Source organism: Arachis hypogaea, chromosome 13 (assembly GCF_003086295.3).
Source record: "Arachis hypogaea cultivar Tifrunner chromosome 13, arahy.Tifrunner.gnm2.J5K5, whole genome shotgun sequence".
Classification (NCBI taxonomy): Eukaryota; Viridiplantae; Streptophyta; class Magnoliopsida; order Fabales; family Fabaceae; genus Arachis; species Arachis hypogaea.
Window position 1 is genome coordinate 28,616,427 of NC_092048.1, and position 22,526 is coordinate 28,638,952.

Below are 22,526 nucleotides of genomic sequence, written 5' to 3' on the forward strand. Positions count from 1 at the left end.
AAAGCACAATGTTTACTTTTGTCTACAAACTGCTGATCCTGATAACTGCCTGCTCGGGCTGGAAGTTTTATAATTTTGGCGTTGAGAATTTCTTTGATTTTTTTTTCTCTCTTTGTGTTGAATCTGGTATAATTGTCAAATTTTGGGGTGAGCTTGAATGGCTCCCTTGGTTCCCTACTGTTTGGCGATCTTATAGATTTGTCTTCCTCTTTTCTAGGCTATTTTCTTTCTGTCCTCTTAGCCTCACGTAACTCTTCGATCTCCATTTATCCAGCTGTTCTTTCTTGGAACTCCTCCAGTGTCTTAGGCTTGGTCATCGCGATTGTTTCTCGGAACTTTTCGGGTCGAAGGCCGGCCTTAAGGGCATGTAGGTGGACTGCTGGGTCTAGATCTGGTATTTTCATTGGCGCTTTAGCAAATCTGGTCATGTATTCTTTCAAGCTTTCGTGCTGTCCTTGTCGGATGGTGCCAAGGTAGTCAAATCCGTGTACGTATATCCTTGAAGCTGCGAAATAGTCAATGAAAAACCTCGCTAACTCTTCAAACGAGGAGATTGATCCTGCAGATAGTTTGGAAAACCAAAGTAATGCAGCACCATCAAGATAAGTATGAAAAGCTCGGCAGAGTATAGGTTCATTGTTAGCGCCGTTAAAAAACATCATAGACTGCAATTTTTTAACATGAGCCCGGGGGTCACCAATCCCCTTATATGGCTCCAGTGAGTAGATAGCACGAAATTCTTGGGCATCTGGAAGTTGGTAATCTCCTCTGAGAATGGGTTGTCCAAGGTCAGCTTTTCTTTCGGCGGATTGATACATAGTGGATCAGCGTTGCCTTGAGCCGAGCTTTTGGAGTTTCCTTCTTCATGCTTTTCAGCATTGTTGCGAACGGACAGTTCAGCTATCCTTCAGACCTCCGCCTGAAGTTTGGCGATTTGAGCTAAAAGCTCTGCTTGGGTGGGTGGGTGAGTCCCGTTGTCAGCCATGTCCGAAGATTGGGGATCCTGTCACAGAAAAGAACTAGATATAGAAAATAGTGGGGTTAAATAAGTTTCGGACCCATGGTGGGCGCCAAATATTTCGCTCCAATTTAGCCGAGGTATAAGGCTCCTTCTCCGACTGCTCGGTTTTAGGAAGAGCTTTACGTTGCTTGAGGAGAGTGGTGGCAAACCTCGGTGATGCAGAACACAGCGACGGGAACACCTGCAAAAAGCACTCCGACGCTCAAGTAAAAAAAGAGTATTAAGAAGTTAATACGAGTATTAAAGTAAGGAATGTATTTGTAACCTATCTTCTTCTGAGTTATTTGGTTCGGTTTTTATAGACGAGGGAAGTGTTATCTTCCTTCTAAACGTTTTGATATTTTGGGTTGGATCGTGTGTGCCGTTGTTAGTGGTAACCATCTAAAGATGACGTTTGTGCGTAGTCGTGATTAAGTTGTGTTTTGGCTCTGCTTGCTTGTTTCTGGATTATATGGTCGGTTTTGATATTGATCATGTTTCCGAGTATTATGGGCTACACGTCAGATTCAAATAGGACACTTTAAATCTTATGATTACGCTAGCCAACCAACTTAGTCTTATTTATAATGTAGTATTACTCCCATGTATGTTTGCCATCGATCTCCCACAACTGATTAAATACTTGAAATTGATGAAGGAACTGACAGCAACTGCTCGTCTCCGACAAGTGACGAAATACTCGAAATAAAAGAAACCAACAACAACAACAACAATGTCAAAGAAGCGGTGACGTCACAAGCATGCCACCCAATGCTGCAAAGCAAGTGAAGGAAGTTGAAGAGGTCAAAGAAGTACTAATAAGGATCCTCCGATCCCCATTTTCATGTCAACAATAATGCTAATAAATTGTTGCCTAGCTCAGCTTTTCACCTTCTCAATGCATCCAACAATCAGCTACCATTGACAGAAATCTGCCGCTATATATGTCTGCTTGTGTAGTAATCAGCATAATCAGTTCGTCCTTGTCAAATAGCAATAAAGGATATCAATTCAACGAGATTTAATAAAGTCCCAACAGCTCTCCAACGACTTGCAATGTTTAGCATTAAGCATTGTTCCATAATTCAATTATTCAAACCACATGCTTGGTCTACCATGTCTACCCACTGAAAATATCTCTTCCCATTGACCATTATAAGCACGCACTCAAAGAGAGTGTGCACAAATTTCCTAAAGCGCAGCAATGGCCAAATTCATCACAACCTTTCTATTTCTATTATTCCTTCCATCTTCTCTGCTTGCAATCGATACCATGACACAATTTCAGTCACTTCCTGATGGCAGTACCTTGGTTTCCGAAGATGAAATCTTTGAGATGGGATTCTTCAGTCCCGGTAATAACTCAAATCGCTACCTTGGAATCTGGTACAAAGGAATCCCAGTTAGAACTGTTGTTTGGGTTGCCAACCGTGAAAATCCGATCAAAGACAGCTCCAGCAAATTGAGCATCAACTCAGAAGGACGACTTGTGATTCTCAGCCATAACGAAACTCTTGTTTGGTTAGTCTGGTTAGCAACCAGTAATGATGTGTCATTAAGTCATTTTGGTAATTACAAAAATAACCGATTCACCTAACATTTTTTTCAAATTTTTTAACTGCATGTGCATTCTCCTTTCTTTATCATTATTTTTCTTTTCGATCAGATAAAACTTGCAACTCTCTGCATGTGCATGCTTTGCTGAGGATTTTTCAAAGTTGTACACTTGTATTTATCCCATATATTCAATAAACTGCCTCAACTTTTTCATACTGATGGGATTTTATATTACAATGATGATTATGGTATTTAGGTGCTATAGAACTTTAATGTTATTTGAAAAATATAGCTAAAATTATAAGATAACAATTTTAGCTGTAAAAAGAAACTGGAAACCGGATACCCCACAGACCACATACAACCCCTTTATTGTTAGTAATAAACAAATGTTTAATTACTCCATTATTAATCCTTATAATTTTATCAGATTTTTAATTAAAATTTTATAATTTAAATATTTGTAATTAAATTTTATATTAAATAAAAAATTTTAATTAAATACTTTTTTAACCTTTTTTATTTAATATAAAATAAATTATAAAATATTCTATAAGCAAAATATTTTTAAATTATTATTTTTTTTCTGAAAAATAACAATTAACAAGAATCTAATTACAAATATCTAATATAATAATTCAATTACAAAATTTTTAAGTTATAAAGATCTAATTAAAAAATTTATAAAACTATATACCTAGAATTAATGATGGATAATATATGATATCTAGATTGAAGTAATATTTTTTTTGGTACTTGAAATTGGTTAGAAAAAGTTTTTAATTTGATTTTTTGACATTTTAAAATTACTAATTAAGCCTTTCACTTTATAAATATAACTTATGATTGGTTGTTATTTACATTTCAATTCTTTATATTTTTGCAATTTAAGATTCTTGTTCTTTAAGTTTCAGCAATTTATATTTCTATTATTTACTTTTTTGTCAATTATTGCTTTTCTTTCATTCTTATTTAAGTTATTTAATTCTCAAATTTCTTATCATCCAACATATAATCGTCTGACTAGAATATCTAATCAAACATTGCTTGCTTAATTCCTTAATTTTAGTGGGATCAGCATTCACTCACCGTGAGTTTATTACTTGATACGACTCAATACACTTGTCGATAGTTTTACGGATATTGCATTGTAAATTCTGTATCAAATTTTTGGCGCCGTGGTGGTTGATCAAACCTTCATCTTACATTTATTAGCGTAATTCGATTGTAATAAACATTTAAGTGTTATTGTGGTGTTTTAATCTTTATTTATAATGAGAACACTTTTTAATTGCGGTCCTCAGCACGCAAGATTGATATTCAAAATTAATTCATGGAATTTAATTACATGAAAATTATTGGTAGATACCAATAAAGTTACAAAAACCAACTTCACATACCATATTAACCGCAATTAAAAGGTATTCGACTTAACTGGCCATTATAATGTCAAAGATGTCATTCAACTATCTATATCTTTGCAGTATACTAAATTACTAATGATTGTAAGACAAAAATTTACTGAGAAACTAATAAACCCGTATTTTTAAAAATAAAGATTTAATTTATCATTTTAAAAGAGTTTCTAAGAATATAGATTAGTAAAAGATGATTAATTTTTTTATGGAAAAAAATAATGTCACTCTCATTTTTCATAATATCATTCTATAAATATATATTTTTGTATTGTATGTAGAAATAAAAGAGTGACATTATTAAAATTGGAGTGACAATAATATAAATGAAGAGGAGAAATGGTGAAGAGATGAAGATTCTCTTTGATGGATGATTGGATAGTTATCACATAGAATATGTAATTTTATTTTTGTTTATTTTTAAGATAACATTAAGTATTTGCTTTCATATCTATTGTACAACACAGGTCATCAAATTCAACAACACAGAGGCAAGTCAATAGTCCAATTGTGCAACTTCTAAACTCAGGAAACTTGGTCCTAAGAGACGAAAAGGTTAATGATTTCGAAAGCTACTTATGGCAGAGCTTTGACTATCCATCTGATACGCTGTTACCGGGAATGAAGATTGGTTGGAACCTAAAAAATGGCCTTAATAGGCAGTTATCAGCATGGAAGAATTGGGATGACCCTTCTCCAGGAGATTTCACTTGGGGAATTGTACTTGGAACCACCCCTGAGTTGGTTATATGGAAAGGAACTACAAAGTACTATAGGAGTGGTCCATGGAATGGGGAAAGATTCACCAGCATAGCGCTTTTCCAATTAGAATTTGTGTCCACCAATGATGAGGTGTTTACCACATACAACCTCGACAATAAGTCAGTGATAACAAGACTCGTTCTAAACAAATCAGTTTATTCGCGTCAGCGCTATAATTGGATCCCGGAGAACCAGACTTGGCGATTATATTCGTCGGTGCCTCGTGACAATTGTGATAACTACAATCTTTGTGGTGCTTATGGGAACTGCCTTGTGCAAGAGTCACCGCCATGTAAGTGTTTAACAGGTTTTAAGCCGAAATCACCACGAAGCTGGGAGGCATTTGATTGGACAGAAGGATGCATGCAAAGTGAAGAATGGAAGTGTAAAGTGAAAAATAGAGATGGTTTTGAAAAATTAAGTGGGTTAAAAATGCCAGATACCACCAAGTCTTGGGCAAGTAAAAATTTGACACTTGATGATTGCAGGATTAAGTGCTGGAAGAATTGTTCTTGCACTGCCTATGCAAACTTAGATATTAGAGAAGAAGGCAGCGGCTGTCAAATTTGGTTTGGAGATTTAATGGATCTCAGAGTTGCTTCAATTCCAGGACAAGATTTGTATGTTCGGATGCCTGTATCAGCTACTGGTATGTATTGTTTCTCTCACAAAATGCTGCCATCTTTTTATTGTTTTGATAAAACATTTTTTTATTTTTTATTTGAAATAGGTTTTAATGTTAATGTTTTAGTAGTCAACAAATGATTAAGTTTCTAAAAAAAGTCTAAGAAGCCAATATTAATTCAATCAATTAATTTGTAAATCAGTTGACAATTGAACATTAAAAAGAAACATTCAAAATTATAACAACAATAATAACAATAACAATAACAAAGCTAGATTCAAATAGGTGAGTTCAACTACATGGATCAAATGACGTAGTTGATCCCCATCAAGTATCATAATTATAATGAGACTATTTACATATAAATGTCCTTTAAATAACCACCCCATGTATTGTTTTCATAGGTCTTTGTCTTTTGTCCCATGTCTACCTTTTATCTTATGTACCCTCCTGACTTGATGGCTTATAGATCTTCTTTCTATATGTCCAAACCACTTGAGATAAAATTTTACCATCTTTTCAACAATAGACGTTATTCCAACTTTCTTTCTTATATCTCCATCCCTTATTTTATCTGTATATGTGTGATGTAATGATCCAACATTATCATGTCATGACAAATGCTGATCCCTTGGGGATTACTCATTGGTCAACCTATATGGCTATAGACCCTGTATTTAGTTATATAATATTGAGCCTGTCGCACTTATTGTATGCGGATTTATGTGTACCTATATGTTTGCATGAGTTATTAAGTAGATAAATATACAATAAGCACAAAGACAAAGGTAAACAGATTATGACATATAAGACCGTTAAGACTTTATAAAGACATATAAAAAATAGCATCAGTCATATAATCCATAAGATAATCTCTATCCCGACATGGACTCCATTAATAATATATATGTATATATAATTAATGTATAAATACTTACGAACATAAGATATTCCAAGTCCAGGTCCATTTAAGAAGTTCCTAGTCTGGAATCCGGTGCTAACAGAAAATAGTAGAATCCTATCCTTCGAGAAAATACTAACAGGCAGAGAAAAAAGTACTCTAGTCTTTATATAGCTATACATGCTAACGGGGTATCCTCCAAAATGCTAATATACTTGATAGTCTAAACCATGAGTAGTAGCCTCAGCATTTAGTACACATCATCATCAGCTCCACTTGTAGGAATAATGAAGGAAAGGGTGTAAGAACCTACAATTCCAGCAGGGTACTAATGAAAGGGATGAATCTTGTATCGGTCTTAGGATGCAGCTCTAGCATATAAGATCATTGTGCGTTTTGTCGTGTTATCCCTAGGATCAAGTTTTAGTCTTTGCTCATCTATCCTATTCTCAGTTCCTCATTAATTAAACCCTAATCTATCATAGTAAACAAGTAACAAAATGGTAAACATGTATAGATTAAGCACAAAATACAGGAAACAATGATAAAACATAAAACACAATCACAGAGAATATGCAACAAGTACAAACATTGAGAAGATGTGGCAAACAATATGATGCATGTCTGTCCTAAGAAGGCCATGAGCTCACGTGTCAATTTACAATTGACATCCCGACATTACCTAGGAATTAGTCCCAGATATGGCTTCGAATTGCATCTGTCTGTGATAACAAGCAATCGTTGTAGAGCTTGACGCCATAATATACGCACAATAGAAAATAATGCGTAGCAGTTGGTGGGTATCCCTGCCTTCAAACAAACCTCCGTGGGTGGAATCAAACACACTCCCGTATACAGTCCGTGCACTAGGCAAGCGAGATGAAACCTTTGACCTTGCCAGGCGAATATCTAGTTAATGATCCCTTGTGTTCTTAAATCTGTGAAAATTTCTATTTTGTCCTCCATCTTTTCTTAAAATAATCCTTTAATATTTTCTCAAGAGACTTTTATATCTTCTTTTCTCATAATTATCTTTCTATCCTTAACATTTTACAATATGATTATTTTACCTTTTACTCTTACATTTTCCTTAATAACTTCATACTTTTTTTAATATGACTATTTTACCCTTGTGTCATCCAACAGGACAACATCCCATAAGTAGAAAAATTGTTGATTGTCCATATTAAGGCGGCTTTAAGTGTGAAGTTAATTTTGGATGACACATCATAAATTAAAATTTTAGGAGACTACAACTGGTTTACTCATTAACGAGGGGTTGAAGACATACTTCTATTTTAGTTTTTGGATTATTTGGGTTAGAAATAACACAAGTTAGAAACATATAAGCAGGGGCGGAGCTAGACTAACTATTTAGGGGGGCGGTGTTTAATAATTTACTAAAATTATTACCTGCTGCAAAGTAAAAGTGGAAAATTTGAGTGAATGAAGATATTGAGAGAAAAAAAATTTATATTTTATTTTTTAAATAAAGTAAACTATTAGACTAAACCTAAAACTATTATACTTTGTTAATGTTATATAAAAATAGACTGATTTTTTTATGAATGAAAGGAGGACTGAAAAAGTGTACCCAAAAAAAAAGGAGGAAGGGCTAGGAAATAAAAAAAAAGAGGAACTATGTCTATTATTCTTTTTTTTTTTAACAAAAATTAAAAATTTGGGGGGGGGGTCATTGCCCCCCTTTTCATATGTGTAGCTTCGCCCCTGCATATAAGGATCCTTTATACACATCTCATGTAGAAGATTGTAAGGGATAACAATAACAGGCCAATATGAATAAAGGATGCTAAAGTAGATGTTAGGGGCAAACCCATCAGAAAAAATTAAGTTTAATATTTCTTGGTTCAATTCTGCTATAAAATATGGGTGTCTTTTTTTTTTTTTTTTATGAAACTAAAACCAGACTTTTCCATGGAAAAGGTGGGTCATAACATCATGTGTTCGATGGTTGTTAAAATGCCATCTCATGTGAGGAGCAGAACTCTTTGAAGCATACAATTTTTGGAGTCTAGGGATTACGGGTAAATAATGCATTCTCTTATATGGAACCTTTTTAGTACATTTTTTTGTGTTAAATCTAAGTGAATTGCAAAATTTGTACTTTGTTAGTCTCTCATCATCCTTGTAATATATCACACAACTGTTAACATGCTTTCAATCTATCTTAACATCATTTAACCCCAATTGCAAGACAACCTTCTTGGCTTTATAGTAGTTATTGGGAATATCACTTGGATCCTTGCGACTTCCCTTACTAACGTAGCCACTTGGTTAAAAGAGTATTGTGAATGATTATTCTTGAACTTAATGACTAACATTCTAGTGGCAATTGATAGTTATGAGTGAACAGATCTTTCTCATAGAGGCCTACACACTAATTCCAGAATTGATTCATACCTACACTAGGTTGTTAAAATGTATCTACCACCATTGATTATACCTAACAATATTATCCTCCTAGAAAATTACACCTGTACATCATCATTATGACAATACCCACCTACTTTAGGGCTACTTCCAACTTATAGGCTCTCTTCTAGCTCGTTGTTGTATCCAAACCCTATAATTTGGCATAAACACGTTAATCAACAAATCACATGTAACATCATCAATAGTCTTTAGCGTAATTCATTTAACTTGGCACATGTGAACCTAACTTTAATTAGCATCAGATGATCATCTAACAACCGACAAGTATTTAAGAATTCGTCTAAACCCTCAACAAAAGAAGGTTTCAAACTCTCCTATTTAGATAGACTCTATCATCCATGCACGAGTGATTTTGAGCCATTAATACCACAATTCCTGCTATATTTTCCAAAAGAATTTTATATTTAATTTTTATTAAGTGTTTGAAAATTTTAAAAATATTTTGACAGAGTTTCTCCTAAAATCAAGACACTCTAAAATTTCCAGTTATTAACCTCAATCATATATTTGATATATTTAATCATATATAACACAATATAGATAATCAACATGCAAACAACATTTACTTTGTTAATCCTAAGAATGGAGCAAACTAAACAAATTTCACAGCAAAAATATTTACTTTGTTAATCCTAAATATAGAGCAAACTAAACAAACTCTACAGCAAACAAATAGAAAGGATCTATAAGCCCTCGCATAGAATTATTTTACATCTCTCACACAACTCTATTATAGGATTCAAGTCTCTATCCTAAACAAGCATAATTGGTAAAAAAAAAAAATAAAATTTTCAAGTTATAATTTTTTTTCACTTATTTTAAATTATGTAAATTTTTAATTTCAATAATAATAAAGTTTAATAACATTTAAAACATATTAAATTAGAATAGAGACCAACCTAATTAGGCCAATTGATCTCTTGAGACCACAAAAAGCAGTAAAAAAAATGTTTAATTACTCTACCGGTCTTGATAGTTTCACTGAATTTTCAATTAGGTCCCTATACTTTTTTCTTTTCGATTGAGTCAGTATACCATATTAGATTTTGTAATTAAGTCCTTGCCATAACAAAAATGTTGGAATTAACGAAATATTTCGTTAAACAAAACGAATATGATTAAGAGTTGACTGAACAATCTATATAGTTTAATAGAATATTCCGTTAGTTCCAATATTTTTGTCATAGTAGGAACTTAGTCACAAAATCTGATATGATATAGGGACACAATTGAAAAGAAAAAAAAGTTTGGAGACCTAATTAAAAATTTGGTGAAATTATAGAGATCGAGAGAGTAATTAAACCTAAAAAAAATAAACAACCCTACCCTGATAGCAAGCTCAGCCTCCACATGTTACCTGAAACATGCAATAAATGACAATTGAGATAACCCCAAACTCAGAATAAAAAATTTAGGGGCACTCAAAATGATCGAAAAAATGAGACCAATAAAAAAAAGTAAACCGATTAAATTGAAGAGAAACTCACTATAAACACAACGGCAGGGTCAAGATCTTAATCGGAGTTTTGATGATGGCGAGTTGTGAAATGACGGAGTAAGCGTCATTTTAAATTCAGTTGCGCGCGCTGATTACCTATGGCATGGCCATCGGTAATTACTGATGTCACAAAATACTGCATTTTATTAAACTAGTTTTTCCGACGATCTAGCCATGGGTAGTATTGAAACATGCACAAATTTTGAAATTTTAAATAATAATTTAATTTTATAATTAAATAAATATAAATGTGAATTTACCAACAGTGGGGCCGTTAATAATTAGTTACCTTTTTTATTTACAAAAATTAATTTCTTCGTTGTAGAAATACCAACAATTTGGCCATCAGTAATTATTATAAATATTTTTTATTACTAATATCGTTATATATATTACCGATGGCCAAGTCATGAACAAAACAATTAAAGAATTTAGTTTAATATTGACATTCGAGGCATCGGTAACAACGACCGTTTGTAAATGTAGCGCACGCCAATCGACGCTAACTTCGCACTAAATCTTGCCGAAGTTACCAACAATCAAGCCGTCAATAAATGTATTCTTAGAAAAAAAAATGATATTATGAATGGGGATGTTCATATAACTTAGCCAGATATTATGGAACCCAATAGTGTGTGAGTTAGCCTATTTGGGAAGTTTCAAAAGTTATTTTTTTGAGTTTTTGATTTATGAAAAGTAGTAGTATTAATATTTGGTACAATTTTCAAAATTAAATTGTAGCTTTCTAAGAAATTATTTAAAAGTACTTATGGAGAAGTTAAACAAATGACTTCTCTCATAATAAGAACCTTTTTATCACATTTCTTTTAAAATAAACACTTTTAGAACTAAAAAAACAAACATAAAATAATTTATTTATAAGCTACTTTTAATATAAGTATTTATTGTTTAAATTATTTTTTTAAAAAGAACTTAATTAAGTTGTTTGTCCAAAATCCAAATTGAGCCGAATATAATGTCACTACAAGAAAAAAGGCCTGTCGGCACCCTTTTTTTTGCCACGCTTTAAAAGCGTGCCCAAAAGTGGTCTATAGGCACGCTTTTGCGAGGGTGGCCACTTATTTGTGATTTGGCCACGCTTTTTTTGTCACGCTTTAAAAGCGTAGCCATAGAGGGAAATTGGCACGCTTTTACGAGGGTGCCCACTTACTTGAAATTCAGCCACTCTTTTTTACTGCCACGCTTGAAAAGCGTGGCGATAGAGGGAAATTGGCACGCTTTTACGAGGGTGGCCACTTATTAAAAATTTGGCCACCTTTTTTTTTGGCACACTTGAAAAGCGTGCCCATAAAGAGAAACCGGCACGCTTAAAAAGCGTGCCCATATTCTATTTATTTTGGCACCCCCAAAAAAATGTACCCATAGTTTAATTTCCCTCCCAACAAATTTAGTTTCCCTCCCACCCAATTTTTTTCAACACTTAACCTTTTTTCCCTTAGTTTTCAATTTTAATTAACCCTCAAACAACAGAACACTAGTTTTAGACCCAGCCACCAAAGAAAACCCTAAGTTGCCCGCGCCTCCATCTTCATTGTTCATCGTTCTTCACAGCCATGCCTTTCCTCATGCCTTCATCGTCCGAGACCGTTCATCGCCTTCATCTAACCCTGGTACCCATGAACGCAACCCTCTTCCCTCTTCTCGTCCACTACTGCCACCGCAAACCCTAGCTCTGCTGCTTCTTCTCGTCCATTCTCTTTTTCATTCGCTTCTTCATCCTCCACTGTAGGAGGAAGCGGCGGCGTCACTACTACCTTCCTCCTCCGCAGCCTGTGCGCCGTCATTTGTCCTTTGGTTTTGGGTCCACGACCGCATCTGCTTGGCTCCTGCTCCAGCTCCGTCTCTGTTTGGATCTGCCTCTTTGGCTTCCACTGCGGCAGCTTCGAGTTCGGGTTCTTCCATTTTCGGTGCCGCGAGTTCAGGCTCCTCCTTGTTCTCCACACCGTCTTTTGGTGGAACTTCATCTGCCACGACGCCGTTTGGGGCAAAACCCTCTGCTGCGACGACACCGTTTGGCGGAGCATCTTCTGCTTCACCCTCGCTATTTCGTGGAGGGAGTCGTAAAAGTGATAAACTTGGTGGTGCCGGAGGAGTTATGGCCTTGGAGAGTGAGGTAATGAGGTTGGATTAGGGGAAAGAGGTCTTGGTCATAATAATAATAATTACTATAATAGTTAATTGTGCTATAATAATGGTAAAAAGAATTGAGAATGGATATTTTTAAAGTGTCATGGACCAAAAGGTGATGCAACCCAAAATAATGGTAGAGATTGAATGAGCCTTTAGATGGTAGAAAAAAGTTACAGTAGTAAGCTAACCCCATTAGATTTTTGTCCATGTCCTCTTCGGTTTGAATTTTCTGCAGAAAGAGCACACTTTACAATAGAGAGGAAGATGATGTCAATTAGAATAGAAAGATTGAAAGAGAAGCTAATATTATAGACAGTGAAAGTACTCCAAAAGGGAGTACTGCATGTAATAGTGGGATGAGGAGCAAAGAGTGGAACAAAGCAATCAGCAATAAACAAATTTGTGAAGAAGGAGGCATGATCTTCTTGATATGTGAGGAGAACAAAATTTTAAAGGAGCTAATGGAATTCAATAACATAAAATAGAGAGAATCAAGGACTAAAGAAAATAAGAAAAGCACAAGGAAGCAGGCAAAGGAACATAACATGGAAATGAGATCAATAGAATATCACTCAGTCGGTGTTAAAATTTTTTCCAAATGAAATTTTTATTTTGGAAAGTTAGGCAGTTAGAGAAACAGGAAGGTGAAGATGGTTGAAAAGGTTTCTAGAAGAAATAGAATTGTTTATATTGGTTTAATATAAATAAAAAGTGAGAGTATTACTAGGAGCTTGGCAAATAGAATTTGGATAGTGAGCAATATTAAACGGGCAGGTTTAAAGTAAATAACCATTCAAGGGTTTTTTTTTTTTGTTGAACAAGTGAACTCAACACAAAACTTGGAGTGACAAAAGAGCCAAGTCTAAAAATTAACATCCACAAAATAATAAACAAATAGAAAAATATTTCTTGTGTTATCTTCGGTATAGCCATCAATAACCAAAGGGATCTAAACTACTCTACTCTTTATAGCTGGTTATTAGGAATTTCTGTAACACCTTTTCTACACCCGTTTCCTTGTTATTAAAGATCTGTCTGTTCCTCTCTAACCAAACATTCCAAATAACGGCAAAGAAGCAAATGAGCCACTTGTTACGCTCCTCTTTCCTGTTAACGACACATGTCCAACTCTCAAAGTATTTTTTCAGTGAGCCCGGAACAGACTAGAGCATCCGAAAGTCGGATAGCCATTCACACCACACCTGCCAAGTAAACTCACAACCAAGGAACAAGTGGTACGGAGTTGTTTCTGAATGCAAGACCTGCACAAAAGAGTTAGTTGAAAAAATGCCTTCTTTATCAAACTTCCAGACAACTCTATCTTGCGTATCATATGATAACTTTACAAGCCGTAAAGTCTCATACAATTGATCCACTAAATCCAACTCCCATTGTATAACTCTCGCCTCCATTGGAAGTTCCAAATCCACTCTAACCTGTCCCAAAACCCACAATCCTGTATGACAGATCCTTTTTGGTTTGAAATAGAGAAAAGCCTCGAAAAACTCATCTTTAGTGAACCACTTTGTAGCCAAACATCTTCCCAGAAGCAACTCCTCCTTCCATCACCCACCTCCATGAACAACCCAGTAATCATCTTATCTCTCACATTACTATCCTTGAATTGCAGCTGACAGATATCTTTCCATGGACCTCCTCTACTAGGCAAGGTCTGAGTTGATAACATCACATTCGGATTCAAGTTATAACAAGAGCATATAACTTTCTTTCATAATGGACACTCCTCTTTTGAAAAATGCCACCACCACTTGAACAGGAGAGCTGTGTTCCTAACTACGGCGTCACCCACTCCCAATCCACCCAACTTTTTAGAAGCCTGAATCATTTCCACTTAACCATTGGCAAACCATTTCTACTATCCTCCTTGCTCCATAGGAATTTTCACTGCAACAAAATCAACTTTTTTGCCACTGTTTTCAGCATCTTATACAGGCTCAAATAATACACCGGCAAGCTATTTAACACAGATTTAATAAGGACTAGCTTACCCACTTTATTGAGCATTTTTGCCTTTCACAAGCTAAGTTTCTCCTTCACTTTATCAATTATAGGTTTCCAAGTGCTGATCAGCCTTGGGTTCGCTCCTAACGAGATGCCAAGATATCTAATTGGAAGGTTAGCCTCCTTACATCCCAATGAGTTGCACATGTTGTAAGTCCACTGCTGATCACAATTGATTGGGATTAGACTTGATTTGTCAAAGTTGATACTTAACCCCGACATCAACTCAAAATACCTTAGCAGCCTGGCATAGTTCTTGATGGTCTCCTCCTCCGGTGGATAGAACAATATAATGTCATCCGCAAATTGGAGGTGTGATAACTCTATATTATCCTTGCCAACCAGCAAAGGTGAAATACGTCTGTTCTTGACTGCCTCCCCTAGCATCCTATGCAGAACATCAACAACAAGAAGAAACAAAAATGTGGGCAGTGGATCACCTTGTCTCAAACCCCTCTCCATCTTAAAAGGTTTAGATGGCGAGCCATTTATCAGTATCGACACAAATGCAGTACCAACACACTCCTTCACCCATTCTCTCCACCTCCAACCAAAGCCCATCTTCTGTAGCACAACATCCACAAAGCTCCATTTTACCTGATCATAAGCCTTCTAAAAGTCTAATTTAATGATAGCCACTTTCTTTTTTCTCATCTTTAACCATTGGACTGTTTCGCAAGCAATAAGTGCCCCATCATGTATTTTCTGACCCTTCACGAATGCGCTTTGGGTCTTCCCTACTAGACCTGGCATCACTGATCTCAATCTTCTGACCACCACTTTAGAGATTACTTTATATACGCAGCCTACCATGCTAATCGGCCTGAGGTTCTTAATCTCCTTGGCTCCAGTGAAATTAGGTGCTAAGGCCACCCACGTAATATTGGAATTAGAAGGCAACCTTGATGACCGAAAGAACTCCAGAACAGCTGTCGTGAACTCTGTACTAATCTCATCCCAGCACTTTTTAATAAAATTCATGTTATACCAATCACTTCATGGAGCCTTTGATGATTCACAATCCCAAACCGCCTCTCTAACCTCTTCCATTGTCGGCATTCTCTCCAAAGCTACAGAACCTTCTTCATCAAGCCTATTTACCAGTCCGTCCCTAAACCCCACAACCGGCGACCTCTCCTGATGATACAAATTCTTATAAAACTCTCTAATAGCAATTTTGATCCGAGCTTGATTTCTTATCAACCTTCCATTAATTACCAAGCGTCAATATTATTGTTCCTTCTTCTTGCCGATGCCAAGTTATGGAAGTACCTAGTATTTTTATCCATATCCTTCGCATGCTTGGATCGCGACATCTGTTTCCAGTGTATTTCCTTTCTCACATACCACCGCTTGCAGCAGCTTACTAGAGCCTTCCTTCTAGCCTCCACTGTACTATCATAAACTCCATTGTCAGCCATCTCATCTATCTTGATCTCCTCCTCAAAGTGCTGAATTTTCTCGTCCATGTCACCAAAATTGTTCTTATGCCATCTCCCCAATGATAGCGTTATAGCTTTCAGCTTATCTATGAACTGTACCTCACCAAGATTCCTTCATTCATCCTTGACAATTTTTAGGAAACCATCATGTGTGAACCAAGAATCTAAGATCCGAAAAGGGGGGTCGACCACTTCTGAACTTGGAATCCTTAACTATAATTGGGCAGTGATCTGACAAACCTCTTGGGCCTTCTTTTAAATGAATATCTGGAAACTCCTCAGTCCATTCTATACTCAGTAGAACCCTATCAATACGATTGCAAGAGTGGCATCTAAACCAAGTAAAATGTCGATCATTCAACGGTAAGTCCACTAACTGCATATCTTGAACCTAACCCTTAAAATCTTCTGCAGACACTGTTAACCTGTCCTGAACTTTCCTTTCTTCAACATGAATAACTTCATTAAAGTCACCCATATAACATATCAGAACTTGACATAGACCAGCTATAAAGCTCAGTTCCTCCCACATTGCAAGTTTCTCCACTCTAGTATGAGCACCATATACCAAACAAAACACACAATTGAACTCATTTTTAAAAGAACTCCTTCAACACATAACCATCAATCTCCTTTGTAACACTTATTCATTCTAAACAGCATGTCATCCCATATCAACAACAGACCCCCAGATGTTTCTTCTGATCCTATATACTCCCACCCCACAACATTGTTCCCCCAAATACGTATTACATCAAACTTAGTCATAACTTGTAATTTAGATTCAACCAAGCCTAACATATTCAATTTTTGCTTCTTTTTTAGTTCTTTCACCATACTCAATTTTCCAACATCGCGTAACCCCCTAACATTCCAGGAACTGAAAATCATTTTAAAGCTTTATTACACACCATATTGAGTTTCTTTGGTATGCATCTCCGTACCTTTTCTTTCTGCTTTGCCATCCTCCTTTTTTTAGCTAATGCTTCATTCTGTTCTTGAATAATTGTCATGATATCATCTTTTTCGTCGTACTGCACTGCTCCTGATTCGACATCTAATTCCCATGTCTTCTTATTTTCTAGCAACTTCTCTTCTCTTTCCAAAGCCATTCCTTCACTGTTCCTCAGTTTACCAACACCAAAATCCATGCCAGCTCTAGCCTCAACATAGCCATCATCAAGGCCCACACCATTAAACGTCACACAATCTTCTATCTCGCTTTCTCCATCTTGTTCTATTTCGACTCCGTAGTCCACAGAATTTTGTCCAGGCACTATTTCACTCACCTCCGCATCTCTGTCAAATCCATCATCCCTGAAAGAACGCTGCCCCACTGTCACCGGCGATGAGAGGTTGTCAGGAACGGTCACGCGATCCATTGAGAGGCACCCCAGTGGCTGAGTCTCGCCTTCCACGGTCCTCGTCGCAAACCCTACAGTGCCATCACCTCCATTGCTGCAGCGCTGTAGCTCTCCGAATTGGTGCTCTCCGTTGCTGCGAGAGATAGCCGCACCATCGTAGTCTTGGTTCGCACGCTCAATCTGGTTTGGAGTAACGGCGCACAACCCAAGTCTTGGAGCGCTGTAGAAAAACGGAGTAGCACTAACCCGACCCAGTCTCCCTTCCACCAGCCCGCCTCCTCCTCCTGCCCCATCAGCCCTAGCCCGACCTGGTCTCCCTTCCACCAACCCGCCTCCTCCTCCTGCCCCATCAGCATGACATGGGCTTTTGTTAATTTGGATAAGGCCGATCATGCTATTTTTAACACAATTAGTACACATATCCTTATTGGGCCAACAATGAAGTCTGTTTTGGTTAGATTTTTCCCTCCAAGTGAAACCTTTCTTCAATCCATCTTTATCATACCCCCAGCTCACCGTTCTTTCTGATTCATCATCATTAACCAAATCTTTATATCCCATAAAATCAGCATTTCCTTCTATAGCATCATCCATTACCCTTTGTATTTGAAATTGAATTGAATTGCAATAACTCCATTCATTCAAAATCTCCTCAGGAATTACCAATCAATTTGTACCTGTCCCACATTGAAAGAGAGGCCTGATTCTGTGGCTTTGTCACATCGAATAACTTCTCCCCATTGGCTCCCTATCATCGTGAACGTCTCTGCTGACCACGTATGCAAAGGAACACCAAAACACTCAAGCCATACCCTTCGAGTTTCACTGCGCTCTTCCTCATCCCATCTCCATACGATGAAAAAATTGCAGAAAATTATTCATTTTGAACGTGAAGGCTTCTTCTGCACTGATTACAGTATCAAAAGTCAGGAGTGCTTTGTACGCTCCTAATTCTTGTACTTACACAACTTGAGGCAAATTCTTTTCAATCATGGTCTTCAAAGAATTATAGTCAATAGCCTTTATCATCCCTCCTATTAGACTCCTCTGTAACCAGTTCAGGTTTTCTTTTGCCACAGGCATTTCTATCTTCTTCGTCCACCCATTGCCATGTGGATCTTCTTTTTTCTCCTCTTTCCTCAGTTCTTTCACCATTTTCCTTGAAGACCTATGGTTCTCCTTACGATGAGGATGAAGCTTAACAGTATTTTGGACGTCATCCGCCCCATGATATCTCTTCATATTCTTCACTTCATTCATACGCTGATACTTAGCTTCTCCTACCGAAACAACCTTACCTCGTAACCTCATTCCATTCATTTCCGTAATAGCCTTCATTACTCCGCCCTTCGTTGTATACCGAACGAACGCAAAAATGCCTCTAATCTCTACTAAAATGTCTAGTTTTACCCCTTCCGGTGTTTCTCACTCCCTCCCGATGTTTCCCACCCACTTCAAGGATTCTTTTATGTGTTTGGAATTATGAATTTATTGAAAATCCACAAATAATCAGAGGCAGAAGATGGCTGGCAGTTAAATGTGTAACTAAAGAAGTGAAGTTTAAATTTGTAATTTGTGTAGATTACAATCTACAGTTGAAAGGGGAGGAATGAGGTTTTGGCCAAAATTGTCCCTAAATGTAACAAAGATAGGCAGAGGATCAATTTTTTTATTGTGATATGGTGCATTTGGAGGATAAGGAACAATACATTTTTTACGAATATAGAGGTAATGTTGGAAGTAATAATGCAAGACGTTAATTACTACTATACTATAAGGTGGGTGAAAGATAGGTTAGAAGACAAAGGGTGATGATGGAAAGAAATAACACAATGGTTAAAAAAATCTCTATTCTGATATGTGTAGTACAATTGTGGGAGTATTGAGTATTAAATACTAAATATTTTTTTTTATATTTTGTATTTCTTTTATTGGTTTTATAGTTTGGTTATAGATGGCTAGAATTTGTTCATTTTCATATTTGTAATAGTATTGACGATACTTTTGCTTCATATACTAATTTAACACATATTCTATTTGGATTTTTGTGAGTGTCTAATTATCAAAAAAAAAAAAAAAAACTTAAAGTGTACTTGACAAAATATCTGAATAAAATAAGATCTAAATACAAATTAATTAGCTAGATTAATTTATCTCATATAAGAGTAAATTGAATAATACAAAGTATAAGAAGATTTGTATTTATTGAAATCAGTATATAAATATTTTCTATTATTTTATCAAAAAATATAGAATAGTATCTTATACCATTTAGTACGTATCTCATATGAACGAGTTGGTCATTTATGAAAGATCAATGTTATAAAAGATATTAATTAGTGTTAATTCAAATACAAAACAAATGCAAAGATAACGTTTGTGTTTATTAAAGCTATCAAGTACATATACAATCTTCTTTGTTTATTAATTATGTATACACTTTCTTTGGGTAGATTCCTCAAACAAAACTATTCCAAGTGAAGAAAGTTCAAAGGATGAGCAAAGGAGAAAGCTTGCTGTGGCAATTTCAGTTAGCTTTTTCTCGGTTCTTATGATTGTTTTAACTTTCTATTGGAGGAAAAAAAAGCTTAGAGGTAAATTTACTCAACTGCTCTCCATTGAACATTATGTCAGAAAAATTATTTATTTCAAACCTCAAATTTAATTAATACATATTTTGATTTTTTTTAGAAAAATATATGATATTATTTTTCTAATTTGAAACATTGAAACGCTCATATGAAAGTTCCAGTTACATGATTCTCTCTAGATGATATTTGAAAATAAAATTTGATTGCATCCGAATAAAAAAAATTAAAAGGGAGTATAGACACTAAAATCTTAATCGTTATTATTCTTATATTTTTGGGCCTATAAATTTAGTTTTCAGAAAAATTAAATAGATAACTATCTTACTGCCCATATTTGACACAAAAAACATCAATTTAAGAATTATTTTCACAAAATAATTACTTTGTTGTCATTAGTATGTTATGTTGATTTTACTCGTAAAAAAACAGGAAATATACCACAAGAAAAAGGAGATGATGAAGCCCATGAAGAAAAACTTGAGCTTCCATTATTCGATTTTACCACAATAGTTCATGCCACTAATAACTTCTCAAGTGACAAGAGGCTTGGCCAAGGTGGTTTTGGGCACGTGTACATGGCAAGTAACTAAGTATTTAACATTATTTCTCTAAATACTATATGCCAAGATAATAACACTACCCATTTTTAATCATTGTTTCAATTGTACACTAATTAAATACAGGGTACATTAATTGATGGGCAAGAGGTTGCTGTCAAAAGATTGGCGCATAAGTCTGGACAAGGAGTAAGAGAATTTAAGAATGAAGTTATATTATGTGCCAAACTTCAACACCGCAATCTTGTTAAGGTTCTTGGTTGTTGCATCCAAGGAGAAGAAAGAATATTAATCTATGAGTATATGCCCAATAAAAGTTTAGATTCCTTTCTTTTTGGTATGTTCTGCAAACACAGTTTTTTCTAAGAACAATTTTTTTTTTAATTAAACTAATATTATTGACCGCCTTTACAGATTCTTCTCGAGAACTTCTTGATTGGATGAAACGATTTAACATCATATTTGGAATTGCTCGTGGACTTCTTTATCTTCACCAAGATTCAAGATTGAGAATTATACATAGAGATCTTAAAACAAGTAATATTTTATTAGACAATGAGTTGAATCCAAAAATTTCAGATTTTGGAGTGGCACGAATGTTTACTGAAAATCAAATGGAAGCAAATACAAAAATAGTTGCAGGAACATAGTAAGTATTTATTAGCTGGAAAATTGATTTACTTTTTCAATTTTTACATACATTTTAATCACAAAAATAACTCAATTTGTTCAATTTTATCAAGTGGCTATATGGCACCAGAATATGCAATAGAAGGGATATTTTCTACCAAATCTGATGTTTTTAGCTTTGGAATAATATTATTAGAGATAGTAAGTGGACGGAAAAATACAGGAATTTTTTATCCTAATCAAGGATTCAATCTTCTAGGACATGTAAGTGATCATAACATTTGTTTTACATATATGTGAAATTTTAGGATCATAAATATTTTCCTCCAATGTTACTATTACAGGCATGGAGATTATGGAAAGAAGAAAACCCAATGAAACTAGTAGATGCTTGTTTGGAAGACACTTTTACAATTTCAGAGGTTCTACGTTGCATACACATTGGTCTTTTATGTGTGCAATTGCATCCTGAGGATAGGCCAAACATGGCATCGGTGATTTTGATGCTTACCAATGAGAACACTTTGCCTCAACCAAAAGAACCTGGTTTCCTTATAGAAAGGACGCCAATAATTGAAGAACAAAGTTCATCTAAAAATATGACTAATTCTTCAACTAATGAAGTAACTGTGACATTGTTAGATGCCAGATAAAATTGTTTTTTCCCCAAGTCTGTCTTAGTTAGAATATAAAAAATTTATGTAAATCACACACTCCACCTCCTCCCCTTCCCTAAAGCTTTCAAAAACCAAGTATATTTCTAGTTGATTAGTTTATCACAACTTGTTATTGTTAAGGGTATAACTATTATGGCCAAATGAGTAATAGCTCAAATGGCATAGTCTCCCCATATTCAATTAAGAAGTTGCGGGTTCGAGTCTTCTATCTTTGGTAAAAAAAAAAAAGGGTATAACTATTATGGAAAAGTATAGGTAACCAACAACATTTTTGAACAATGTGAATTAATAGGGTTAAAAGAGTAAATTAACCTTAAATTTAATTAATAGCATTAAATTAGGGTGTAGTATATTTTGATGTGATTGATGATTGTTCATGTTGTTCAAAATGATCATTGTTTACCTAGCATTCCCCAACTATTATTGATAAAGGTTAGCCTCAGTTAAGTCAAGTAGTTATAGGTTAGTTATAGTTTCTCTTTGCACAAACTGATTGGTTATTTTGTAAGTGTGTATATATATATATATAGTCTAGTAGTTTTCTATCTTCTACCTTGTTTTATTCTATTACTCTACATCTTATAACACTAACACGCATATAAATCTAACATTCTTTAAAAAAATAAATATTCATGTTCAAAATTTTATTTTTATTTTTTTTTTATCGAAGATAGGGAGACTCAAACTCGAAAAATTATACCATTTGAGCTATAACTCATTGACCACAATTTTATTTTTTATTATTTATTAAATATATATGCAATAGTATTCATTTTATTTTTTATATGTTACTTATTATAATTAATTAAATTAAATAAGACGTACTGTTAATATTAATGACAACTTTGTAAATTATTGTTTTTAAATTTCTATAGCTTTG

At 35.1% G+C, this 22,526-nt stretch overlaps 1 protein-coding gene and 1 long non-coding RNA gene across 2 annotated transcripts; one reads left to right on the top strand and one right to left on the bottom strand.

The window, feature by feature from the left end:
* The first annotated feature begins 2,273 nt into the window (after positions 1-2,273).
* LOC112733218 (G-type lectin S-receptor-like serine/threonine-protein kinase At4g27290) lies at positions 2,274-22,191 on the top strand. Its single transcript, XM_072210638.1, has 8 exons — positions 2,274-2,568; positions 4,409-5,383; positions 19,645-19,785; positions 20,212-20,360; positions 20,466-20,676; positions 20,754-20,988; positions 21,083-21,233; positions 21,314-22,191. Exons 1-8 carry the CDS (start codon positions 2,274-2,276, stop codon positions 21,620-21,622), a joined length of 2,466 nt encoding a protein of 821 aa, XP_072066739.1. The 3' UTR covers positions 21,623-22,191.
* On the bottom strand, positions 5,576-7,239 carry LOC140177904 (uncharacterized). The gene is made up of 2 exons (XR_011869520.1): positions 6,943-7,239; positions 5,576-6,090 (listed from the first exon to the last, which is right to left on the bottom strand). It is a non-coding gene; the product is annotated as an uncharacterized lncRNA (long non-coding RNA).
* Positions 22,192-22,526: the final 335 nt, after the last annotated feature.

What these genes read in the sequence shown, in the direction of transcription:
- LOC112733218 (XM_072210638.1), top strand. Translation starts at nt 2,274, where the DNA reads ATGACACAATTTCAGTCACTTCCTGATGGCAGTACCTTGGTTTCCGAA. An exon ending in TGTGTCATTAAGTCATTTTG is followed by an intron (nt 2,569 to 4,408) that starts GTAATTACAAAA and finishes GATAACATTAAG; the next exon opens with TATTTGCTTTCATATCTATT. An exon ending in GAGGAAAAAAAAGCTTAGAG is followed by an intron (nt 19,786 to 20,211) that starts GTAAATTTACTC and finishes GTAAAAAAACAG; the next exon opens with GAAATATACCACAAGAAAAA.